Source organism: Musca vetustissima, unplaced genomic scaffold, assembly GCF_032173495.1.
Source record: "Musca vetustissima isolate MV318-11 ecotype Yass unplaced genomic scaffold, APGP_CSIRO_Mvet_v1 utg35231, whole genome shotgun sequence".
NCBI lineage: Eukaryota > Metazoa > Arthropoda > Insecta > Diptera > Muscidae > Musca > Musca vetustissima.
The window spans coordinates 106,524-134,086 of NW_026873134.1; the positions used below are offsets into that span (position 1 = coordinate 106,524).

The window sequence follows — 27,563 nt, forward strand, 5'->3', positions numbered from 1 at the left end:
GAGTTTTACAATTTTTTGGATTTTTTAAAAAAATATTTTTTCACGGATTAACCGAGGCGTGGATTTTTTTAAAATATTTTTTTCACGGATTAACCGAGGCGTGGATTTTTTTAAAATATTTTTTTCACGGATTAACCGAGGCGTGGATTTTTTTAATATATTTTTTTCACGGATTTTTTTTCAAGGATGATGTGGATTTCTTAAAGAATAAACGAGGCTTGGATGTTTTTAATATTTTCAAAGATTAAACGAGGTGCGGATTTTTTTTAAAGAAATAAACTTTAGAAATATTTAAAATAGAGTGAATCATGTAAAAAATTGAAGTGTAATTTTTGTTAATATTATTTAGAAGACAATGAGATCCCTCATTAGTCAGGTTCTTCAGGCCATATTGATATCGCTTCATCTCGTGATCTCTTTAAGATTCTCTCGATAAAATAAGCTACCAAGCCCTAAGCCCTTATCTTCACAATTATTTTGTTTTATTTTATAAAAAAAAAACTTGAAAGACCCTTTGGCTCACTCACCTTAATATGCCAGCATTTCCACTCGCTGTCGTATCGGGCGCTTGTGGAAATGTACGTGGCCTCGGCAATATGGTTTCAGTCTGTGTTGACCATGGCGAATCTTTCCAAACATGTGGATCACCAATGTGCAAGGGATTTAGGGGGCCACCGGTAACACCAGCCGATGAGGCGCCCTTGCCATCCGATTTCTCCCATAGTTTTTTGGCAGTGGATGTTGTGATCTGCAGAATGAAAAATAGAAGAAGAAAATTAAATTTCAGAAAAATATTTAAAAAAAATCGAAGATTAAAAACATTTCAAAAAATATGATTAAATTTATATTAAATTCTGAATTAAAATTTGGTCATAAAAAGCATGACATTATGGCACGATTTATAGTCGTTGTTGTTATATTTGATTATTAGTGGTGGTTGCAACTGAATTACTTGACATTTTCCAAGTTTCCGTTTCAGTTTTAACCACGTTGTGTCATTTCCGCAATTTGAATAAAATTTCTCAACCCACAGAAAATGTATTTAAGGTGAGGGGAGAGAAGGTAAATGGGAGAATAGGGAATTCAACAGGACAGGTAAAAATCAACGCTATTCACACACACACACACACGTACACCTGAGTAGTACCCTAGTCCATTGAAAGTTAATTCCATTCCCTTCTATGCTGCCTTACTTCTGCTGCTGCTGTCATCAGTAAGTCAATCACCTCATTTAATCTGTTAGTAAGGAGAAGTGCAGGTGGGAGTGGGAGAGCGATGAATGGAAAATGGATGAACAAGTGAGTGAGGGGCTGATGATGTCTAAACGACTCATTGCAAAAATTGCAGGTTGGTTGCTCATTTTCGTTTTTCTGTCCAATCATTGCACATCCACCCAAAAAAGTTCTGTCAGTAGATTCAGCTCTTGCTTCGGGAGTCCATCATACTGGGCTAATGACATATTCTCCAGTTCAGATTTGTGAACAACAGCAACAACAAAATGCGCAAAGGGGTCGTTTTTCTTTTGTGATTTGATTTGGTTGCCATTTACACAACCGCCCGCCCAACCGGCCGACCATCCGTCATGCAGTCCCCCCGACTGTCCTCCTTTCATAATTCCAAATATATGTTGTGATGTATAGAAATCCGACTCGAAGTGTAGTCAAGAGTTATTTGCCGCCTGACCTAATTGCCAATAGTGCTACTACACTTCGGGAATACTACTGTGAATGGCTGATGAGGAGGAGGAGGATGAATGATGATGACATGTAGACAAGGAGTCAGGAAAGAAAAAAACGTGTTCAAGTATTTGGATCAGAATCTTTTGACAAAAAAAAAACAAAATCATCATCGAGAAGAGGTATGAACTGTGGAGCAATGCAGCATAGCTGTAAGGCTGGAATGGAAGCAAAGCATGCAACGCAGTCAGTTGTCAAGAAAGGAAATCACAAATTATCTAGGTTGGAGGGCAGCAATGGATTCGGAGTAGGACGATGACTAATTGGAGGAACAAACAAATCTATAGGAAAAGTAAAACTGGAACAGCAATTTTACTCGTTAAAGAATCGCAATGAAATTGGTAGATTTCTGTAAAGGATTGTTTAAGGACCAAACGAAGCGTGGATTTAAAATAAATATATATTTTGGGTGACGTAGGGGACTGCAACGGCTCTGATTGGCTTTAACATGGCGAAGCCCAGGCTTATCTTGGTCCCTCTTTTCATCATAATCATCCTATAGTAGTTAGCAGCACCAGATTCAAGCTTCACGATATACACAAGGCCACCTGGATTTCTCCTTATCAAGCAACGAGAAATCAAATTGACCCTGTTGTGATAGACGGAAGGCATTTGTCCAGTGTTTTAGACGTTCGATCGATACGAGGAGCGAATATCGATTCGGACCATTACCTTGTGGCCATTACCTTGTGGCGATCTAACACAACACGGAAACTCGACGTCGAAAAGCTGCAAACACAACAAATAGCCGAGGCCTACTCCGCTCAACTTGCCCAACGGCTTGGCGAAAGCATACTGCAGCACTTGGGTACCAAAAACCACCACCAATAAACCCATGGTGCGATCAGGAGTGTCGTAATGCTACTGTTGTGAAAAACGTATAGGGCAACCCTGCAGACAGTAGCAACACGTAATGCGATGGAGAATTACCGGGAGAAAAGGAGAGAGGAGAAACGTACTTTCAGAAAAGAAAGAAAGAACAAGAAAAACGTGTGCATGAGCAAATCGAGATGTAAAGGAGTCAGAATAATGTCCGAAAATTTTACCAACGAGTAAAACACCAAACTGAAGGCTATGGTACGGCACATCCTCCTATAGAGATGAAGAAGGAAACCTGGTGGCAGATACAGACAGCGTGTTGAGGATCTGGAAGGATCATTTTGAAAAGCTTCTGGTATCAGATAGATAGGATACCCCGGAACCAATAATAGATGACGGTATAGAGTGTATACCACCTAGCCAAGATGAGGTCAGAATAGCAATCAATCGGCTGAAGAATAATAAAGCAGCAGGTGCCGATGGGTTACAAGCCGAACTATTCAAGACTGGTGGTCAGATGCTGTCCAGGAGCATGCACCAACTTATAAGTACAATCTGGAGGAATGCATGCCCAATGATTGGAACCTCAGCATCCTGTGTTCCGAGCATATAAAAGGAGACAAGACGATATGTGCCAACTATAGAGGAATAAGTCTCCTTCCATCGCACATAATGTGTTATCCAACGTGCTGCGTGATCGACTGAAGCCAATGGTCAATGACATTATTAGACCATACCAATGCGGCTTCAGACCTGGCAAGTCCACCATTAACCAGATTTTCACTTCACGCCAAATTCTGAAAAAAAACCACGAAAAACACATCGACATATTCCACCTATTCGTCGACTATAAAGCCGCATTCGACAGCCTTATGCACTCAGAGGTGTTTAAAGCAATGTCTGCGTTTGGCATTCCTGCAAAATTAATTCGGCTATGCAGTGTAACTTTAACTGGTACAAGATTTGGAGTTAAAGTCCGAAAGGACCTCTCGGAGCCCTGCAATACCGAACGATAATTCAGACAAAGTGACAGTTTGTCGTGTGACCTTTTTATCACCCTGCTGGAAAAGGCCATACGAGAGGCAAAGATGAATAGAAATGGCACTCTGTACACCAAACAACACATGTTACTCGCCTACGCCGATGACATCGACATAATGGGTTCGAACATTGAGAGCGGTAACAGCCACCTTTGAACATATTGAGAAGGAGTCTGCCAAAGTGGGTCTGGTAGTAAACGGCGAGAAGACCAAGCTGATACCGTATCAACGCGCAAGACATCCAGTAGACTTGGACCAACTGTGGAACTTAAGAACTACAGCTGTGAGGTAGTCAAAGATTTTATATACCTTGGTACCGCCATAAATAAAACGAATGACATCAGTTTTGAAATTCGGAAAAGGATAGTGATGGCCAACCGATGCTACTATGGTCTGAGTAAGCTGTTTAGAAACAAGGCCACCTCCAGACGGACCAAACTCACACTTTACAAGACGCTGATACTACCTGTGCTGTTATATGAGTCTGAAACATGGGTACTTACGCAAGCAGATGAGGCAGCTCTTGGAGTGTTAGAGAGAAAAGTTCTACGAAAGATCTGTGGGCCGAACTGTGTTGACGGTGAATAGCGCCGTCGAATGAACCATGAGCTGTACCAGCTATTCTCGGACATTGGCATTGTTAGACGTATTGAGCTGCAGCGACTACGTTGCCTAGGTCTAGGTCATGTTGTGAGAATGGATGCAGATGCCCCAGGCCAAAAGGCATATAAAAGCGAACGAGCTGATGGCTCACGCAGAAGGGGAAGGCCACGAATAAGATGGAAAGATCAAGTCGAAGGCAACTTTGCTGCATACGTTGTTTCAAACTGGAAAAAACTGCGGAAAAGACCGACAAGCTTCGAAATCTTTTCTAAGCTCGGCTTATGGAACGATAGTTCTGTCACAAGCCAGCTAAGTAAGTAAGTATGATTTTTTTTTTTAAATATAAATTTTTTCAAAAATATTTTTCAAGGATATACCAATGCTTGGATTAGAGACGTGGATTTAAAAAAATAATATTTTAAATAGAATTAGATAATAGATGTTCGGAATTTTAAAAAATATTTTTTACGGATAAACCGAGGAGTGGAACTTTTAAAAAAATATATTTTCAAGGATTAATAAAGTCGTGGATTAAAAAATATCGGGGATATTTTGTTCAAGGATTTATAGAGGCCTATTGGAACCTTGAAAAAATATTCTTTAAATAATCCACGCCTATTTGGGGCCTTGAAAAAATATTCTATAAATAATCCACGCCTGTTGGGACCTTGAAAAAATATTCTTTAAATAAACCACGCCTATTGGGACCTTGAAAAAATATTCTTTAAATAATCCACGCCTGTTGGGACCTTGAAAAAATATTCTTTAAATAATCCACGCCTATTGGGACCTTGAAAAAATATTCTTATAATAATCCACGCCTATTAGGATATCCACGCTTGTTGGGACCTTGAAAAAATATTCTTTACATAATCCACGCTTATTGGGACCTTGAAAAAATATTCTTTAAATAATCCACGGCTGTTGGGACGTTGAAAAAATATTCTTTAAATAATCCACGCCTATTGGGACCTTGAAAAAATATTCTTTAAATAATCAACGCCTGTTGGGACCTTGAAAAAATTTTTCTTTAAGGGAACCCCCCCACATTCTCTATTTTAATTTTTCAAGATTTTCAAAGGGCTGGTAAATCAATACCAATGCTTGTTAAGGTTTGTAACTTTGCACATATATATTTGAAGATTTAAAAGAGAAGAAAAATAATTTACAAAAAATTTTTGTTATTGTTTTGTTGTTGTTTTTTGTAATTAAAGAAAAGTCCTTATTTTTGATGGCGGGCATGATAACTCCTCACTGGAACATCGGAATCCGAAAATTCCAACGGTGTTAGAAAGAGTACATGTCTGGCTCTCGTATGAACTAGGATTATTGAGTTCGCTCTAAAATTAACAAAATGTTGGACCTTTGAAAAAATATTTTTGGAAAATCGCCGATTTTTGACCAAAAACCAAGTTAAAAAATAGGGAAGATCTTCACCGATTGGCTTTATCCTAGTTCATACGAGAGCTATACACTCCCAGAGAAACGTTGCAAAATTTGGAATCGATTGGATTATTAGTTTTTGAGTTATCGTGCCCGCCATTCGCAAAAAAATGTTTAGAGAAAAACGCGTTTAAAGTTTGAGAAGCCCTTCAGCCGTCACTTGATGCTGACACAATAAATCGGATATATCTTCAACAGTTCTTGAGATTTTCACTTGAAATTTTGTAGGGACATTCTTTAATCAGTGTAGATTCGAATTATATCAACAAAAATTTTGACCCCGAGAATGGGGGGGTCCCCTTAAATAATCCACGCCTGTTGGAAACTTGAAAAAATATTTTTTAAATAATGCACGCCTATTGGGTCGATGAAAAAATATTCTTTAAATAATCCACGCCTATTGGGACCTTGAAAAAATATTCTTTAAATAATCCACGCCTGTTAGGACCTTGAAAAAATATTCTTTAAATAATCCACGCCTATTGGGACCTTGAGAAAATATTCTTTAAATAATCCACGCCTATTGGGACCTTGAGAAAATATTCTTAAAATAATCCATGCCTATTGGAAGCTTGAAAAAATATTTTTTAAATAATCCACGCCAGTTGGGTCCTTGAAAAAAATATGTATTTTTTAATCGTTAACATTTCCCGGGCCATAATAATTATGCTTTTAATAACAACCATAAACATTATTTATTTACAACTGATATTTACTATTTTATTGAACACGCATGTAAACGATTAACAAAACGAATAGCTCTGAGCAAAAAAAAAAAACAGAAAATCGACAACAGCCGAGTGCAATGACCAAAACTGTGTCAAGATTAGACAACCATTTAAAGGCAACATTGGGTCGATTAGTTAGAGACATATATGTCCGTCTCTGTGGCCGACTGGCTGTCTATCTGTCTATATGAGGAGGGTATACATCATCCTTGTAAATGCTGACGCCACCAACCCTATCTACCACCCCAACGACCTCTCTCTTCTCCAAAAGTGGTTTAGTCGCCGTCGTGTATTGTTGTTGGCTCATGCAAACGATATCGATTTTCTGAGTTTTTTTGTTTGCTTCTCAGTCAAAACATTTATGGCAAGAAAATATTGACTGGAAAATTAAACATGTTTTAGAACAAAAGCAACAACAACAATATTATTTAATTTATAGACATTAAGTGCAACATAACCATATGAGCAAAATAAACATAAATCATTTTATTTAAAAAAAAATATTTTTAAACATTAAAAAAAAATCGAAATTTGTGTTCGATGAGATTTTAGATAAATTAGTCATAGTTTAAGATTTGTTTAAGCTGTCTGTTGAACAGCAGTCATCGTAAATGTCAAATACAAAGCTAAAATCGGAGCTCTAAATTGCATAGCCTTGACCCTAGCCAAAGAAAAAATTCCATGGATCTAAGTCTATGTCTAGGCCATCTGGTCATTAATGTTCAGACATTTTTTTTTCTTTGATTCCATGGAAGTATTGACCATAACCTGAACTTAATATGAGAAGGATGAATGGTCATACTCCAAAGGATAATAATAATTGTTACCTAGAAATCCCAACAAATTGCTGTTGAAAATAATGGTAATTGGGATTGTGTCCAAAAGGCAAATGGCCTCATCAAGTTAGGTGACAAACGGACATAACAACAGGCAGGCAATGTGTTGAATTCCCATACACACAGAGTATCCTTGAAAGGGTCATTACTGAATTGCGTTTTTTTTTCTTGTTCGTTCGAAATTGTTATATACCTATCCTAGGGGGAAAGGGAGGGAGGTAGGCAGAGAGCAAAAAAAAAATGAAACAAAAATGGTTGACAAATGTTTCAAATACACGCACACCAGTATGGTCACCTCTCGTGTATTTAGCCATGCTTGGCATGTGAGGAATTATTTCAGACATAAAAAAGGTCCTGCCAAGTCACTGCATGTAACAAAAATTCCATTACTAATAGCATGGATTTTTTAAAGAATATTTTTTCAAGGTCCCAATAGGCTTGGATTTTTTAAAGAATATTTTTTCAACCTTCCAATAGGCGTGGATTTTTTAAAGAATATTTTTTCAACTTTCCAATAGGCGTGGATTATTTAAAGAATATTTTTTCAAGGTCCCAATAGGCGTGAATTTTTAAAGAATATTTTTTCAACTTCCCAATTGGCGTGAATTATTTAAAAATTTTTTTTCAAGGTCAGAAAAATAGGCGTGGATTTTTTAAAGAATATTTTTTCAACTTCAGAAAAATAGGCGTGGATTTTTTAAAGGAATATTTTTTCAACTTCAGAAAAATAGGCGTGGATTTTTTAAAGAATATTTTCTGAAGGATTATCAGAAAAATAGGCGTGGATTTTTAAAGAATATTTTCTGAAGGATTATCAGAAAAATAGGCGTGGATTTTTTAAAGGAATATTTTTTCAACTTCAGAAAAATAGGCGTGGATTTTTTAAAGGAATATTTTTTCAACTTCAGAAAAATAGGCGTGGATTTTTTAAAGGAATATTTTTTCAACTTCAGAAAAATAGGCGTGGATTTTTTAAAGAATATTTTTTCAACTTCCCAATAGGCGTGGATTTTTTAGAGAATATTTTTTTCAATGTCTCAATAGCCGGGGATTTTTTAAAGAATATTTATTTTAAGATCCCAATAGGCGTGGATTTTTTAAAGAATATTTTTTTAAGATCCCAATAGGCGTGGATTTTTTAAAGAATATTTTTTTAAGATCCCAATAGGCGTGGATTTTTTTAAAGAATATTTTTTTAAGATCCCAATAGGCGTGGATTTTTTTAAAGAATATTTTTTCAAGATCCCAATAGGCGTCAAAAGTCCATAAGGAATACTTTATCCATGTCCAAATAGGCGTGGATTTTTTAGAGATTTATTGTTCATGGTCCAAATATGCGTGGATATTTTAAAGAATATGTTTAAAGGTCTCAAAAAAAAACAGTAAGGAAAATGGTAAAGTCGGACGGGGCCGACTATATAATACCCACTTTGGGTATATTCAACATATGAATCCTAACTGACGTTTTGAAGAACCATTATATATATATATATATATATAATCCAAACCGATTTCATCGAAACTTGTCACAGATTAGGTTATACTAATTTCAGTATGTTTTGTGCATATCGGCCACATTTTGAGTTCTTGCATCATGTACATGTACCAAATCTGAACCGATTTCAAAGGTTATATTAACTTCAGTACGTTGTGCAAAATGCTGTGTAAATCGGCCTACATTTGGGCCTTTGGGAACCATTTACTTAAAATCGGACGAAGCTATATATGGGAGCTATATCTAAATCTAACCGATTCTTACAATACTTAGCACACGGTACGCTATACTAAATTGAGTACATTGTGTAAAATTGTGTAGGCAATGGCCGAACTTTGGGCACTCAGTACCTAGTGCACAATTTACATAAAATCGGACAAAAATATATATGGGAGCTTTATCTAAATCTGAATCGAAACTTAACACACATCATTCTAAACCTAATTCATTACGCTATGCCAAATTTCGTGCAAATCGAAAGATATATAGGGACTTTGATAAACCATTTACGTTAAATCGGACAAAAATATATATGGGAGCTATGTTTAAATCTGAACCGATTTTCAAGAAATTTAACGTACATCATTCTAGGCCTAACTCAGTACGCTGTGCCAAATTTCGTCCAAATCGAATGATATACAGGGACTTTGGTACACCATTTACATGAAATCGGACGAAAATATATATGGGAGCTATATCTAAATCTGAACCGATTTTCAAGAAAATTAACACACATCATTCTATACTTCATTCATTACGCTGTGCCAAATTTCGTGCAAATCGAAAGATATATAGGGACTTTGGTACACAATTTACCTAAAATCGGACGAAACTATATATGGGAGCTAATCATGGTACAATAATAGAAGGTAACAGCAAGTGTTGTTGTACAAAAACCGATACAACAACCACATGGAAATTTGTTGTTGTAAGTTCTACTAGTGTCAACTCATTTGACAGAAAAATGTAAACAATGAAACAATGCCAAATTTCGTGCAAATCGAGAGATATATATGGACTTTGATACACCATTTACATGAAATCGGACGAAAATATATATGGGAGCTATATCTAAATCTAAACCGATTTTCAGGAAACTTAACACACATCATTCTAGACCTAATTCTGTACGCTGTGCCAAATTTCGTGCAAATCGAATGATATTTAGGGGCTTTGGTACATCAATTACATTAAATCAGACGAAAATATATATGGGAGCTATATCTAAATCTGGACCGATTTTTCCCAATTTCAATAGGGTTCGTCCTTGGGCCAAATATGTGGCCTATGCCAAATTTCATCCAACTCGGATAATAAATGCAACCTGCAAATTGTGTACAATTTAACGTGGACAGACAGACGAACGGATGAACGAACGGACATGCATAAATCGACTTAAAAAGTGATTCTATGCATATTCTCAAAAGGAACCATACTTTTCGACGTAGCTGGACCAGTGAACCTAAATTTTTTTACATAATTTTGGTAAGTCTTTGCGGACCATAATTTGAAAAATTTTATATTTTTTATAATTACTTCTGAAATATTTTTTTTTTTTTTTTTTGTTTGAAATTTGTATATGGGGTTACACTGGGCGTATACATTGTGACAGTACTTATACGCTCCCAAGTCGATATGATTTTCTCAGTAAATTAAAAACCATTGACCAATCCTAGATTTTAGTTAGAATATTTGAATGACACATGTTTCCAAGTGTTTCACGGCATTTCCTATTCATTGTGAATATGAATAATTCAAATTTAAGTCCTAAGTATAGTAGACCCTAATCTGTTCATTGCTATGAAAATTGACATACTTTCTTTAAAAAAAATCTGAATAAAAATCCAAAACGCGGGAATCAGAAACAAGGTTTTTTGTTGTTCTTTTTTATTATTTTTTTATTGGGCCTAAACCATTTTGAACAGTTAACCGGCCAACCTACCAACAAAGACGGAAGACAGTTAAACCAAAACGAAAGTGATGACAGAACAGGCAGAATTTGATGGAGATTTATTTGTTTTAAATGGTGACTGAAAATTTTTTTTTTTCAAATCAGCAGAAACGAGTGGATAATAAATAGTCTCGAAACCAAAAAAAAAAACAACAACATTCAGGCCAAAAATAAAAACTTGAAATATTCAATTTTTCAAAAAAAAAAAAAAAACAATAAACAATGGTCGTCACGCATAAAATTTGCACATGAATGACAAACGCAAACGAAAAAAAAACAAAACGCCAAAAACAAACACAAAACTTTAAATGTCAAAATCACGCTAAAGGCCTATGCGAAAACGTGCGTAACAAGAAACACAAACAAATAAAGAAACCAAACACAACAACAACAACAAAAAATAGAATGGCCAAAATAACGACAGACAAAACCACGAATGTAATCTGAGGCCGTCCGAATTGTATGAATGTTTCGTTTTAAAACTAAGTCTGGTTATTGTTTGTGGAAGAGTGGAAGAGAGGTGGTAGGTGGGGTTTGGATCCGGAGTAGCAACATTTTTTGAGAGTTTTAATAAAATAAGCGCCTGAAATTCATATGGCCGCCCCACAATTTATGGCTAAATAAACATTCAGTCACCATATGGAGCTAAATGACATAGTAGAAAACATGATAAAAAAAATGTAGAAAAAAATTACCGGCCGGCTTATGGCCCATGGACATACACAGACATACAAAAATATATTACTCACAAGGTTTTTTATGATATATTTTTTCTTATATTGGATTTGAAATGTAATCGACGACATTGCCACAATTTGAAGATCATAGAGAAAGACGATTTTCGTACAACAAATTTAAAAATATAAGCCTTGATCAAAAGATATAAGTCAATGGAAAATATATTAAAAACGTTTTTAATCGAAACTTTTGGAAATTTGTTAAACCAATATTCTTAAAAATTAACAAGTCAAAAAGCGTTAAGTTTGGCCGGGCCGAACTTTGGATACCCTCCACCATAGATATAATGACAGTTACTAGAAATGAAAATATAGGGAACATATCAAAAGATGGACCTATACCGACATTTCTAAAAACAGATTATATAAACCATAACACAAATTTCAGACTTATGGCTAATGAGGGCATATACACTTTAACATGGTGAAAATGTGCATTATCGATATATTGGTTCTAGACCCCATGTTTCTTTGGACCAAATCCGTTTCAGAAAATTTAGATTTCATCCAAACTTTGCCCATCTTATCATTTCTTTCAAACTTAGTTCAAATTCGAAGATGGGGAATATCGGTCCACTCCTTCTGGAACCTCCACACAGGGGCTAGGTCTAAATGCGGCTATAGTTCATTAACGGACCTTAATTTCTAATTGTGTATCTTGCTATCCTCCGCAGTTGAAATGATTACAACAGAGTCTTAGAACCAAACTCAAAACGCGTAATAAATCAGAAAACTATTTTAATATAAAAAAGGGGGTTATATAGGGACTACCCCAAAAAGGGGGCGAATATTAATAATTTTTGGTGGGGAGATTTTTTACCATACATGACTACAAAACACCAAATTGCAGCAAATTCGGTTGAAAAACGCGCTCAAGAACCCCAAAATACCGAAAATTGGGGGTACCCTTATATGGGGGCTATACGAAAAAATGAAACTATATTCATAATTTATTGTGGAGAGATTTGGTACCTATTAAGAACTCAAAATACTAAATTACAGCTAATTCGGCGGAAAAATACGATCAAAACCACCAAAATACTGAAAATTGGGAGGTACCGTTATATGGTGGCTACCGGAAAAAGTGGACCTATATTTATAATTTTTTGTGGAGACATTTAGGACCCAATAAGAACCCAATGTAGCAAATTTCAGCGAATTCGGCTGAAAAACGCGCTCAAGAACCCCAAAATACCGAAAATTGGGGGGACCCTTATATGGGGGCTACCCGAAAAAATTGACCTATATACATAATTTTTTGTAGAGAGATTTGGTACCTATTAAGAACTCAAAATACTAAATTGCAGCCAATTCGGTGGAAAAATACGACCAAAACCCCGAAAAATACTGAAAATTAGGAGGTACCGTTAGATGGGGGCTACCAGAAAATATGGACCTATACTTATAATTTTTTGTGGAGACATTTAGTATCCAATAAGAACCCAATGTACCAAATTTCAGCGAATTCTGCTGAGAAAGGCGCTCAAGAACCCCAAAATACCGAAATTTGGCGGGTACCCTTATATGGGAGCTATGCCTAAACGTGGACCGATATATCCCATCTTCGAACTTGACTTGCCTGCAGACAAAAAACTCCCTATGCAAAATTTAGGCACCCTATCTCAATTCCTTCAGAAGATAGCGTGATTACAACAGACGGACGGACATGGCTAGATCGTCTTAGAATTTTACCCTGGTCAAGAATATATATACTTTATAGGGTCGGAATGACAAAATTAATATACCCTCCATACTATGGTGGAGGGTATAAAAAAAGAAAAAATAATTGAAAAAAATCCAAATTTGAAATAATTTAGCGAAGTTCTTGTCGTGGATGCTTCAAAAAATATTTAAAAAAACTTTTTTAAAAATTAGGCTTATCAAGCTTAAAAGTGATCCCCAATAAATCCACATCTAAAAGTAATTCTTTATAAACCCGCACATAAAAATGGTCCTTAAATAGTTGTTTTGAAAAATAATCCTAAATAAAGCCCAAAAATTATCTATACTAAAATCACACTTAAAAATAATGCCTAAAAATTTAAGTCTAAAAATAATTAAAAAAAAATCATCTCAAAAAATATTGCATGAACTTAACGCTTAAAATATACGCCTTAAAGTATTTTACAAAAAAATCCTTGATATTGGAAGCCATAAATCTCAAGAACAATTGACTTCATGTGTTATTTAAAAAAATGTTTATAATTTAATGATTAATTGTGCCCTGGAGCGTATGAGTACCGACAAAACGTATACGACAATATGTACAACCTTAATAAAATTATTACAACTTCGATATGTATTTAAATAAAAATACGCGTCCTTAATAAACCAACGCATGAGATAATTTCAACAAAAATGTTAAAAAATCTAAATATCGAATTATCCTTTCAAAAATATTACCCATCCCCATATCGTCTTTATCAAATTCTGCACTAGGACGAAAAATAGCCATTTTACTATTCTTGGTCAAACCACCTCAACCACTTGACACTCAATATGCTGTCATCCCGAATGTCATTGTCAAAGTACTCAAAACCACCTTAAATCTCAACACATCCTCATTGCGTTATCATCATCATAAAGCCATTATAGTTATACACAGTCCGGGGTTGATAGCAACAATTTGCAGAACTGAATGAATGAGTTGGAGCTGCTTCTTCTTCTTGCTTGCTGCGTGTAATATTTGCATGTCCAGTGACACATCACTTTATAGCCTCTATAAAAGTTAGACAGATATATGAGGACAAACCATCATCGTCGGTAGAGGTGATGGTGGTCTTGGCCAACTGGACATTCAAGCCAGATAAGGGAGTGTCACAATTGGAACTATAAATCCAAGTGTTGGGGTGAGAGAGAATGGCTGGCTGTGTGTGATAGTTAAAAGGTCATAAAACTTTTGTTATTGTTGTGATAATGTGTCACAGAAAAAAATTTTGACAGATTTTTTATTCCTATTACTGGAAATGTGTGTGTGTGCGGAAGTTTTTTTTAATTGCCTCAAGAAAATTAAAGTGGAATATTTTATAATCAACTTGTTAAGGATATGTTTGATCAGACTGTTGTTATTGAACACGCAAATAAAAGGGGAATAATATGATAAGATCGTTCCAAAATTTTAGTGGCCTTTGGAATATATGAGGAAAATATGAGGTGATTACAACTTTAATATTCTTTTCACATGTACACATTTATTGCCCTAGGAAATATATTTTTTTACAAATCCCAGTATAAAAAATATTAGTAAACAATTCTTAATAACCTCACCCAATAAAAATTAATTCTAACCCTTTCAGGGTTTTTGTCGAATATATTCGGCATTTAAAAGTGCTGCCTTTCTTCCTTTAGATTTTTATTCCAACCAAAATTTATTTTGACACTGAAAGGGTTAATAGTGTATTTTTACAACTGAACTATTAACAGTAAGCTGGAGCGTATGAGTACCGACAACACGTATACGCCTGTATACTGTGGGGACAATTTAGATTTAAGTTACCTCTATAAATGGGAATTAGGTTTTCAGAAGAATAAAGGAAGTCAGTTCTTAGTTCTTATTATTATTTTTTTAATACTTGACCATCCAAAATAACTATTTTTAAAAGTTGCTTAGAGCTCTGAAAGTCTTTAAAATAACTTACAAAAAGTTTATAGCTGTGAGAGACCAACAAAAAATCTTTAGAACCGTATGTCCTTAAAACTAATAATGGTCTATAATAAAATCCACGGACAAAAATTATCTGTTCTTATACCGATTAAACCGACGCTTAAAAATAATTCTTAATAACTCCAGCTCAAAAATGTTTTTTTTTTTAATTATCTTAAATGTTAATAAAAATTAATTAAAAATGGTTTCATGTCTAAAACTGGCTTTAATAAAGCCGATTCCAAAAAAAAAATCCTTAATCACGCCTAAAATATTCGACAGTATGTACGACATGAAAAAAATTATGACCATTTTCATATTTATGGGTCGATTACGGATGACAACCATAGTTTAGTTGCGTTGCCAAATTTGCATTATGGATGGCAACTGTCGTCAAATTCAGTTGCTTCAAATATAATTTTTCGGCAACCATTTATTTCTAGTTGCTATTTATAATAACTGAACTTTGTAGGCTTCCCATAATGGTTAATATTACTACAAAAGAACATTTTGAGGTCCATATTGCCCGGATGGAAGCTCACTCAAATATAGCACGCGACGTGCGGAGTTTTGGTCAAACCAAAGCCACTATCGATGATGTGTGTAAGGCGAAGATGTGTGTAGGGCCAAAGGAGATAAGGTCAGAGGCCCACCAACACGCATTCCAAATGGATGGCAGATAGTGGCGAACATCTTCTTTTGGGTCCATGATATGTACGTGTGTATCATCAATACATCCGACAACGCCTTGGAACTTAGTTTTCGAATAAAAAAAAATTATTCTTCCCTTTTTCCTCCTCCGTTAATTTGGATACAATAAAAATTTTACAAAGTTTTTCCTCTATTAGCCGGACAACTTCGGCGAAAACCACCGAAATTGTCAGTTGAGCCATGCCAAGGCTGAAGTCATTGCTATGGGACTTTTGAAAACTTCCTTCCACAAAAAAACATCAGAACTGCACAGGAATTAACGGCATCTTTTGGTAGTCGAAAAGACGCCTTCAAGCAAATATGAGCAGTTGATTGAACATTTCTCTAAACGTCAGCATCTACGCACTGATGGTAGTTCTAATAGATTTATCTCTTAAATGCCTTCTAATAAATGACACACCTTGAACATAATTTTCATCATCAAAAAATAGTTCCACTGAGCTTATCATCACATATAATTATTTGTTCTGAAATATTTTTTTTTTTTTTACAATATTTCTAGTTGTAGAAATGTCAAACCGGTATTATCGACAGCAACTGAGAAAAGTTGATATTCATAATGTTAAGTTTTATTTCAATTGTGTTGCCAGTTGAACTCGCAACTGGAGTTTGGTTGCTTTCCATATAAAAATTAAATTAATCAATCATTTTCCTTAGTCAAATCAAGCCTAAAATGATCCGGAATAACTGATTTTTTATAAACCTATTATTCTTAATAAATACACATACAAAATTATTCTTTTATAAACCTACGCCCCAAAATGTTTTTAATAACCCGCACCTAAAATAATCCTTACTAATTTATCATAAATTTACAACAGTAAATGGGAGCGTATGAATACCGTCAACACGTATACGACAGTATGTACAACATAAATAAAATTATTGTAATTTCGATATTTGCTTATATAAAAATGCCTAAATACAACACAGGTCTAAAAATAGTGCTTAATAAACCAACGGAAAATGATGGTCCTTAATAAATTTGGTTATAAAAATTATCCTTAATAAAATTAAATTAATAAATTATTAAATTAATATTAAATTAATCAATGTATAAAATTGTGCTTATTAAAGTGAACCATAATCATTTCACCTCTAAATATTATTTATAATATTTCCAATTCTAAAAATTATCTGTAATAAGCCTACACCTAATATAGTACTTAATAAAGTCGGCCCTAAATATAACTCTTAAAATATCCACGTTTAAAGATAATATAAAATTAAACCAAAAATAAATATGTTTAATTAACCCACGTCTGAAAATGGTTCTTAAGAGACACACGCCTAAAAATTATATTTAAAAAATCTACGTCCAAAAATTGTGCTCAACCAACCAACGCTTCAAATTCTCCCATCATATTTAATAGTGATTTTGTATCATTTAATTATTAACAGTAAACTGAAGCGTATGAGTGCTGGCAAAACGGATACGAAGGTATGTACGCAATGCATAATATTATTATTATCACTTGCTCTTCTGACAATGGTGATTAATATACCCAAAATTAATAACAAGGGAACACAATCCGAAAAAATATTCTTAAAAGTGTCCTCTATTAATTGATATTTTTAAAAAACTTTATTGTGAAATTCACGACTAAAAATATTAAAAAAAAAAACTAAAAAAATATTGTATGAAGTTAACGCCTAAAATATTCATAAAAATACACAACTTTAAATAGTTTCCAAAAATCAACGAAAATATATTCCTTGAGATTGGAAGAATCCTATGGAATCCAAAAGTCTCAATAACTATTGACCTCATGTCTTTTTTTAATAATTTCTTAATTACACACTGGAACGTATGAGTACTGACAAAACGTATACGACAGTGTGTACGAACTGAGTCAAATTATTATCATTTGTACTTTTAAAAAATTATATTCTCTCAATAACTATTGACTTCATGTGGTATTTTTAATAAATTCTGCATAATTCAATAATTAATTGTACCCTGGAGCGTATGAGTAACGACAAAACGTATACGACATTAGATACGACATGAATGTCAAATATAAAATCTGTGGACATTTCGACTCAGTGCCTTTTGAGTATAGCGTTAGAGCAAAAGAACATTTAACTTACCTAAAAACAGAAAATGTGTTTTTGGAAAAGCAAATTATTTAAAAAATACCGTGGGAAATGAGGAAGAGAATTCAAAGCTAAATTAAATGTTTACGTGTTGGAATTTAATTTAATTTGAGGCCCAAGAATATTGCAATGCTTTCATTATCCTCATAAAACGTGTAGGTTAGCCAAATCACCTACACGGTCATTGTGTACGCTTTAAATTTGTTCTGAACCTCAACTTCTTATTCTTCTTCGAAGGAAAATAAAAGAAATAACATTTAGAACTATTTTTAAGTTATTAGAGAATTTATATAAATGATAAATAATTCCAAATTAAAGTAAGTAGAAATATACGAAAGTTGAATAAAAAAATCCTGCTTGGATTTTATAAAAATAGTTATTTACAGAACCAGCCATTGTTTTAGTATTTTAAATACATTTTTCACTAACCTAACATTTAAATGTAGATATTCATAAAAATCAGAAGTCTGTTTTTCATATTGATTCATACAAACATTCCAAGCCCTTGTCAGCCCTTAAACACAAGCTCTATAAAAATTACAGCTCTTAAATATTAACAATAATTCTCTATCAATATTTATTTCTCCTTTCTTTAACACTTTTCCAATTATTTCCAACATTCTTATTATCTGCCCAATTTTTGAGGGGCTTAACATAAAACTTCATTATTGTCTATGACAATAACAATCTCATTTCATTGTCACAATTGACACTTTTATTTCCAGCCTATTAACCAAAACTTGTTATCAGATTTTCTTAACTTCTTCTCCAATTTGGGTTTTTGTTATTTTTGTTTCTTCGAGGGTCTATCGAACTTTTTATTCGTCCGTCGCTTTATGTTATTTTAACTTGTCTTAATCGTCTCCACATTCTTGTTCTCTTTATTGAAATAAAAACAACAACAGGCATTTAAAAAGCCACTTTTTTCATTATGGATTATGGCTTGACTTTAATTTGTTTCCATTCTTCTGTCCGCTCCGACCGACTTCTTCTTCTGGTCGGAGAAGCAGAATTTTTTCCAATTACGTCGTTTGCTTTTTGTTTTCATTTGGTATTCTATTAAGTATTTTGCTGTTGTTATTGTTGCTGTTATTTGCCTTTTATGGGTTCTTCCTATTTTGGCCAAAACCAACAAAAAAGAACAACAACAAATATTCCTACATACGTTGTCGTAACCACCATACTCGACTATGCCGACTCCAACTGTCATATAGCTGAGAAGAAGAGGAGTAACCACTTGAAAGTACTATTTCGTTGTTGTTTTTGCTTTATTTTTCCATTCTTTCGTACTTCTTAAGTACTCTGCAACATGAAAGTACCTAGAACAAGTTGAGTTTTTTGGTAAGGAGAACCTATACGTAGGGTTACATACACACACACGACCATATTCTTCTATCCGGGTTGTATTTGAAAATTATGTCGAACTCTTGTTGGTAAATGACGTTAATGCGACAGACAACTGGATTGGGCGGATGAACAGACAGACCGGCAAAAAGTCAGTCAAACGTTAGGGACATTTCAGCCATTACGTTATTCTGTCTTCCCTTGCAACCAACCATCCGACCAATAAATGAATGAATGGCGGAATGTTGGTTGTTGTTGGTATGTCTGGATAATTTCTTGCTTCACTGCCTGACGATTGTTCTTTCTGGGTTGAAAAGAAAAGGTCTTTGTACTTTTCATTTTTTTTTTTTTCATAACATTTCCCTTTCGGGAAAACATATGGGCGGAACAGTGGAATATAAATTAAAAATGTATAAATTAAATTAAAAATTAAAAATGTATAAAAAATCAATTAAAAACATTCTACAAATATTTTTTTACATCGAAAACAATATTTTATAATTTTATTAAAGAAATTAACATAATCTATAGATTCTATTAAAAAATATTTTTTTAAAAAATCCACGCCTGTGATAGGTAGCATAAAATAATTTTTAAAAAATCCACGGCTGTGGATTCTATAATATATATATATATATATATTAAAAAATCCACGGATGTGGACTTTTTTTAAAAAATATTTTTAAATTGGTAAAAAAAAATATTTTCTATTTCCAAGCCTTTCTTAGATCTAAAACAATAGAATATATCTTCTAATAGTAAACCTTTCTTGACCTCTTGGCGTATACGTTGTGCCGCTAATCATACGCAGGGATGTCCATCGTAAAAAAATCAATTTCTAAATAATCTTTTATATCCTTGTTAATACCTTTTCAAACTGTAAATGAAAAAACCTAGAAATCCTTAAATGGCTGCTAAGCGTACTTCTACTTCATTTTACCATCTGGTATTTTAGGAAAACATCGAACATAGTCAATATTTTTTATTCGCGTGTTAATTATTTTTCTTTACAATATTTCAATTTTCTGTCGGTCAACAGGGAAAGATATATAGGGAAAATATATTTTCAAAATCCCATATCTAAACTTCGAAAACATCATCTAATACTAAACCCATTGTTGACCCGTTGTGTCGCTAATCATACGCAATGATGTCCTCCATAAAATAAAATTGGGGTTTTGTAAGGAAACTCCTTTTTGTTGAAATCTTGAATATTTTCCAAATTTTCATGTCCTTCATTAACTGTATTTATAAAAATTAGTTAGGATATAATTTTAAAGGATTAAGTGCCTGTTTCGGGTCACTTTAGAAATCGTCGAACGCAGTCTATATTTTATCTCTCCGATGTTGATTTTTTTTTCTTTAGACACAATAAATTTTCTTCTTCGATAGAAGAACAAGGAAAATAAAACTTTTTAGACCTAATATAAGTTGAGAAAAATCTTTTAATAGTAAACCCTTTGTTGGTACCTTGACGTATACGTTGTGTCGCTAATCATACGCAGTGATGTCCTCCATAAAACAAAAGAAATTCCCATTTATTTTTAAAATAAATATTCAATATATTCCGAATTTTCATGTCCTTCATTAACTGTATCTATAAAAATCAGTTACGATTTAATTAGAAAGACTTAGTGCCTGTTTCGAGTCACTTGGTTTCTTCTTCTGCTCCATTTTAGTCTTTCATAGCGAACATAGGCCATATTTGTCTTTCAGTTATTGACTGTTTTTCGTTTTCTTTTAGCAACTTTTAATTTTCTACTTCGACAGAAGGAAAAAAATTGAGGAAAATAAAATATTTGACGTGTACACAGTGCACATTTTATTTGGATAATGACATACTCTGTGTATTTTTTGTGGAACATCCAAACTTAGATTTTAGCACGTAAGTATTTAATTTGGCTGCTACTAACTTTTCCTCCTGGCCCGATAACAAACAGCTGAGGTCAACTGCTACCTCAGCTGTTTGTTATCGGGCCAATTAATTCGTTGGGCATATTGTCGTATACGTTATGTCGATACTTATACGCTCTATGAGACCAGAAATAATAAAATCGTGAGAAAGCCATGAAAATGATTATTTCAGAGAATTTCTTAAGTTGTTGTAGTGTTGGAAGATCTTTTAAGGCACATTTTTGAAAATAACATATTTGAAGGTCTATTGAAACGTAAGTATTTAATTTGGCTGCTACTAAGTTTCCCCCATGCCCCGAAAGCAAACAGCTGAGACAGCAGCAAAATTCAGTTTGGACTTTCAAATGTATTTGTACGTAACCTTAATAATAATTTCCTCCACTGTAGACATACATAGCCTAAGAAAAAATGTTTACAATTATGAAAAGGGTATGGAAAAGTATGTCAACCATTAGAATCCTCCTTAAAATTGTTTTCAATGTTTAATATAAATATCAAAATAAACGTGTTAATTTTAAATAAAACAATTCACAATAAATTGTTGATGACTTTCTTAATCAGTTAAATTATAGATATTGAATTATTACTTCGTTGGACATATTGTCGTATACGTTGTGTCGATACTTATACGCACTAGGAGACCAGAATTAATAAAATCGTAAGAAAGCCATGAAAATGATTATTTCAGAAACTTTTTAAGTAGTAGTAGAGTATTTTTTAAGACAGATTTTTTAAAGAAAATATTTCAAGGTCTGTCGATACCCGTAGTGTCGACTTAGAAGGTTTTTTAAGGTGGCTGTTGGTGGCGTGGATTTCTATAGCATTTTTCATGGATAAAAAGAAAATTTTCCAATTCAGATAATTTTTTGTGATGATGTACGCATTAAATAATTATGGAATATTGCTTTGAGTTTCCATATCTGGTATTGCCACATTTTATTTTCGATTTTTAAAGAAAACTGCTGTTGTGTTATTGAAATACAAAAAACAAACCCAATAACCATCTATGGTCAATGACTATTTCCATAAAATCCAAATGGAATGCAAGAAATCATGTCAAGCGGAAAATTGTTTTATTTCTCTATGGCATTGTGACGGTGTTAAAACAAAAATCCCCTGAAGAATAGGCAACAATCCCCCACAATCAAATATGAAATGGCAGTCAGTCCAATATTGCAACCAATTATGATGTGCACCCTCTCGTCATAAAAAGTAATCTATCTATATATGAAAAAAAATTGCAAACAATTGAAAACGGAAAATATATATTCTAATTTAGACACATATATTTTGTGATTGCAACTACAAACAATGTTGTAAACCCAAGTCCTCTTTTTAGGAGGGGGGCATTTGAAACAAATGATGGAAAAAATAAATACACTTGGAAAAAAAGGTGAAATCCAGTTGAAAAAGTAAACGAGATTATAAACTTGGAGATCAAATCAACATGAAGAAGTAGGGATTTTTATAAATAGAACCGCAGAATGATAACGACCTCTTTCAAAGAAAGAATAATATCTGCAGATCTTCCATAGGAAATAGAATACCTGCAGCTCTGCTATAGGTAGAATACTGCCTCCAGCTTTCCTATAAAATTACATGCATCTCCCCTACAGGAAGAAGAATACCTCCTGATTTTCCATAGGAAGAAGAATACCTGCAGATCTTCCATAGGATTTTTATTTTAAGTAGATTACACTTAGTGGACTTCTTGGCGTATACGTTGTGTTGATAATCATACGCAGTGTTTTATTCCGTAAATTAATATTTGGAATTTCCATATATTTTTCAATACCTCTTCAATTGAATCTTCAAGTAGTTCATTCGATTTATCAACAAAAGTTGGATACGATTTAATTTGAAAAACATAAGTTTCTGTAGGCAAATTTTGATCAGAATTGGTATAAATAGGTGATGCAAACATACACTGAGAAAATATATACTTTTAACGAGGAGATAAAATCTAATATATCCTGTAGAGAGGTTTTGAACGTAGAACCGCAAATAACTTATATTTTTTATTTTTTTAACAGAACGGCCTTTCCAATCTTTGGAGTATACGTTGTGTCGATAATTATACGCTCCAATACTCCCAATGAAAATATATAAAATAATAAAAATATTTTTTTTAAAATTCAAGCTTACGAATTTTATAAAAATTAATAAAAAAAATCCACGCTTATGATTTTTTTAAAAAATCCTCGCTTTTGAAAATTATAAAAATTATTTTTTTTAAAAATCCGAACTCACAAATTTAAAAAAAAAAACATATTTTTTAAAAAATCTAGCTTAAGACTTTTATAAAAAATATTTTTCATAAAGTCTTTGCTTACGAATTTTATTAAATCCAAACCTATTTTTTAAAGACATATACTAGGCTTAAAAAAAATCAAAAAATCCGACCGAGCTAAAAAGATTTAATAGATGTTGAAAATCATTCAGTAATAATAAAACCCCATCTTGACGTATACGTTGTGTCACTAGTCATACGCAGTGAAGTCCTCTGTAAAATAAAATTCGTGTTTTGTAAAGAAACTTCTATTAACTTTCAAACAAATCATTCATATTTGAGGAACTGAGAAACCTTAAAAAAATATATTTTTTAAACATCTACGCATAGAAAACCCCTTAAACAGATTTAAACATTTTACTCCTTGGGAAGAATATAAAAATGTTTCAAAAAAATCCTTGCTTGTCTAAGATGTTAAAAAATATATTTCTTCCAAAACTCAACCCGATCTCTAAGTTCTAAAATAATATGAAAAACATTTTCTAATAGTATACCCTTTGTTGACATCATGGCGTATACGTTGTGTCACCAATCATACGCAGTGATGTCCTACGTTAAATACAATTTGGGATTTGCAATGAAAGTACAACTTTTAGAATAAATCTTTAATACTTTCAGAATTTTGAAGTCGTAACGATTTAATTAGAAGTTTGCTGCGATTTAATTTGAAAGCTTAAGTGCTTGTTTTAGGTCACTTCCTTTCTTCCTCTGCTCCTTTCCACTTGTTTTAGAAATAGTCGAACTCATTCAATATTTCTCTTACAGTTGTGGCTTGTTTTACGTTTTCCTTCGACGACTTCTGATTAAGAAAAAGTGGGGGGAAATAAAATATTTGAAGTGTACACAGCACGTTTTATAAGGATAATAACATATTGTGCTTTTTTGGAACGCCCAAAATTAGGTTTTAGCACGTAAGTATTTAATTTGGCTGCTACTATGTGTTCTACGTTCCCCGAAAGCAAACAGCTGAGACAGCAGCTGAATACATTTTTAACTTCAATATCTAATTGTAGGCAACCTTAATGCCAAGAAAATGTTTGATAATTATGAGAAGTGTATGGAGAAAGTATTTTGTATATTTTGTTTTTTTTTCTGTACAAATTTCAAAATATAAATAAATATCAAAAGTAAAGTTACATACATTTGGAAATGATGCGCACATAAATCAAATGAAATTGTTGATTTCTTTCTTAATCGGAAATATTATAGTTAATTTATTATTTTAATGGACATGTTGTCGTATACGTGCTGTCGATACGTATACGCTCTTGCATACACGAATATATAAATCGTAAAAAAACATGTCAATGATTCCTTTAGGGCCTTTTATGTTTAATTTTCAAGGAAATGTGATCTATTATAGTCTTTCTTAAGAAAACAACTTCAGATCTATTTTAAATTAGTTTTAAAACAGATCTTTTAAAATATCCACGCTTATGATAGATCTTAAAGATATTATTTAAAATATGCACTCTTATAATAGACCTTAAAATATGTTTTAATAATCCACACTTATGACGAAAGCTTAAAAATAGGTTTTTATTCAGACAAATTATTGATATTGTAATGTTAATTCGATGGACATGTTGTCGTATGCATTGTGTCGATACTTATACGCTCAGGCATACATATAAATATAATAAAATTGCATGAAAGCCATGTCAATGATTCTTCGGGAGTCTTTTTAAGAATTTTTCAGGAACAGATTATTTTTTAAGGCGTTTGTAAAGGGAAAATAATTAAAGTAATATCTAAAATTAAGCGTGGATTTTAAATTATATTCTCAAGACCCTATAGAAATGTGATTACAAATATAATTTTTTTAATATCCACGCTTATCATAGATCTAAAAAAAATATTTTTTTTAATAATCCGTGCTTATGAAGAAATCTTAAAAATAGGGTTCTAATGAGACAAATTATAGATATTGTATTATTAATTCGGTGGACTTGTTGCCGTATGCTTTGTGTCGATACGTATACCCTCCGGTATACAAACAAATAATAAAATCACATGAAAGCCAAAATAATTCTTAGAGAGACTTTTTAAGGGTTTTTTTTTTCAGGAACAATGATGCTTTTGTTAAGAGATATCGTCAGAGCTATCTAGAATAACTTCAGAGCTATCTAAAACTAGGCGTGGATTTTTGAAATATTTTCTCAAGACCCTACAGAAATGTATTATTAATATTTATAATATATTTACCCCAGACTTAACATATATATATATATATATATTTTAATATCCACCTTTTGATAGACCTTAAAAATATATTTTTGAAACTACCACGTTTATGATTAATTTCAAAAATATATTTTTTAAAGCGACTCTATATATACTTCTTTCAAATCCAGACATATCATAAGATCTTAAAAATATCTGTTTAAATAATCCACGCTTAGGAAGAGTGTTTAAAAATAGATTTTTTATTCAGCCCAATTATAGATAATTTATTATTAATTCGGCCATGCTGTCGTATACATTGTGTCGATACGTATACGCCCAAGTAATCTAGAAATAATAAAATCAAAAGAAAATCCACACATATGATTATATATATGATTCTTTCAAGTCCTTTTTCTTTTTCGGAACAGAAGATTTTTGAGAGCAACAAATGCAATGTCTATCAAAACACTGATTAGTTTTTAAAAAATAAAAAAAAAATAGACTTTCAAAATACTTCTTAACATACACACGCCTCATGAAGGATCTTAAAAATAACTTTTCTGAGTTTTTTGATTTCACGCTTGTGAGGAAAACGTTTAAAATTTTTAAAATATTTTTTTTAATGAGCCAAATTATAGATAAGTTGTTATTAATTAATTCGGCCATGCTGTCATATACGTTGTGTCGATACGTATACGCTCTAGTATACAAGTAATAATAAAAGCGCAAGAAAGTCATGATCAATTGGTTCTTCCAAGAACTTTTTAGGAGCAGATTTTATAAGAACAAAAAGGAACACTGAGTAGTTTTTCGAAGAGCCCACGTTATTATAGACCTTCAAAATACTTCTTAAAATACCCACGCTCACGATATATCGTGAAAAATATTTAATTTTTGTGTTTTTTTACATCCACGGTTGTGAAGAAAACATTAAATATTTTTTCAAAATTATTTACACTTATGAAGATTAAAAATATTATATCTGAATAACCAATTAAATTATAGCTGATTTGCTATTATTAATTCGGTGGGCATGTTGTCGTATACATTGTGTCGACACGTATACGCTCTGGTGTACATGAAATAATAAAATCGTAAGGAAGTGATGCGTAAATGATTCTTTCATAGACATTTTAAGGTTTCTTGTGCATGAACAGATGATTTATTAAGGCGACTTTTTAAGAGAGAATAATTTCTGAATTATCTAAATTTTCGCGTGAATTTTTGGATAATTTCTCGAGGAAAAAACAGAACTTTAATGTGTGGACTAAAAAAAATGTTTTTTTTTTACATTTAATTTTTTTGTTTTTTTTTTAATTAGTATTATTTTCTTATTGAAATTAGGTTTTAATAATTTTTTATATTTATTTGCTATATTTTTTAAAAATTTTTTGTTTTCTTTATTAATATATCCATCCATAATTACCATTTCCTGTGTTGACAGCACCATTTCATCGCCATTTCGCGAATCGAACATAAATTCATGAAGAAATTTCATCATGTGGATATTTTTTGTAGAAATATTATTTCGTAGATTTATAATATATATTATTTCGTAAAATATATATTTTTTACAGCTTTCGAAATTCACAAATACGCCACGTTTTAGAAATCGACAAAACAAATTACACAGATTTCACAAATTTTACAACTTTTTCGCCTTCAACGAAAAATTTTCTTGTGATTTTTTTGAAGAATTATTATTTTTTTTTATTATTTACACAACATCTATTTACAGGAATTATTTTTAAAGCATTGCCACACACACGTAGAAGATTGTTGGAACTGATATATTTTTCTGAATATTAAAAATAGAAATTAAATAAAAAATAAATTTTTAACACTTTTCAAAACTATTATTTTACTATTTTTAGATATTTTTTAAAATAATTTCATAATGAATATTTTTTAGATTAAGTAGGAATTTTATTGATTTTTTTGGAAATTTTTTTTATTTAACGTTTGCATTATATTATTATTAATTTGTTATTATTTTTATATTTTTAATTT

General features: G+C 32.5%; 1 protein-coding gene across 1 annotated transcript in view; it reads right to left on the reverse strand.

The window, feature by feature from the left end:
- Positions 1 to 27,055, reverse strand: part of LOC133323041 (maternal protein pumilio-like) — a gene marked incomplete at its 3' end in the record, with an annotated part of 47,529 nt that extends 20,474 nt beyond the window's left edge. The window contains exons 1-2 of the mRNA XM_061532003.1: positions 26,980 to 27,055; positions 528 to 748 (exon numbers count right to left, since the gene is read on the reverse strand). Of these exons, the coding sequence (XP_061387987.1) occupies positions 528 to 748; positions 26,980 to 27,054 (296 nt within the window). The remainder of the gene's footprint in view (positions 1 to 527; positions 749 to 26,979) is intronic.
- Positions 27,056 to 27,563: the final 508 nt, after the last annotated feature.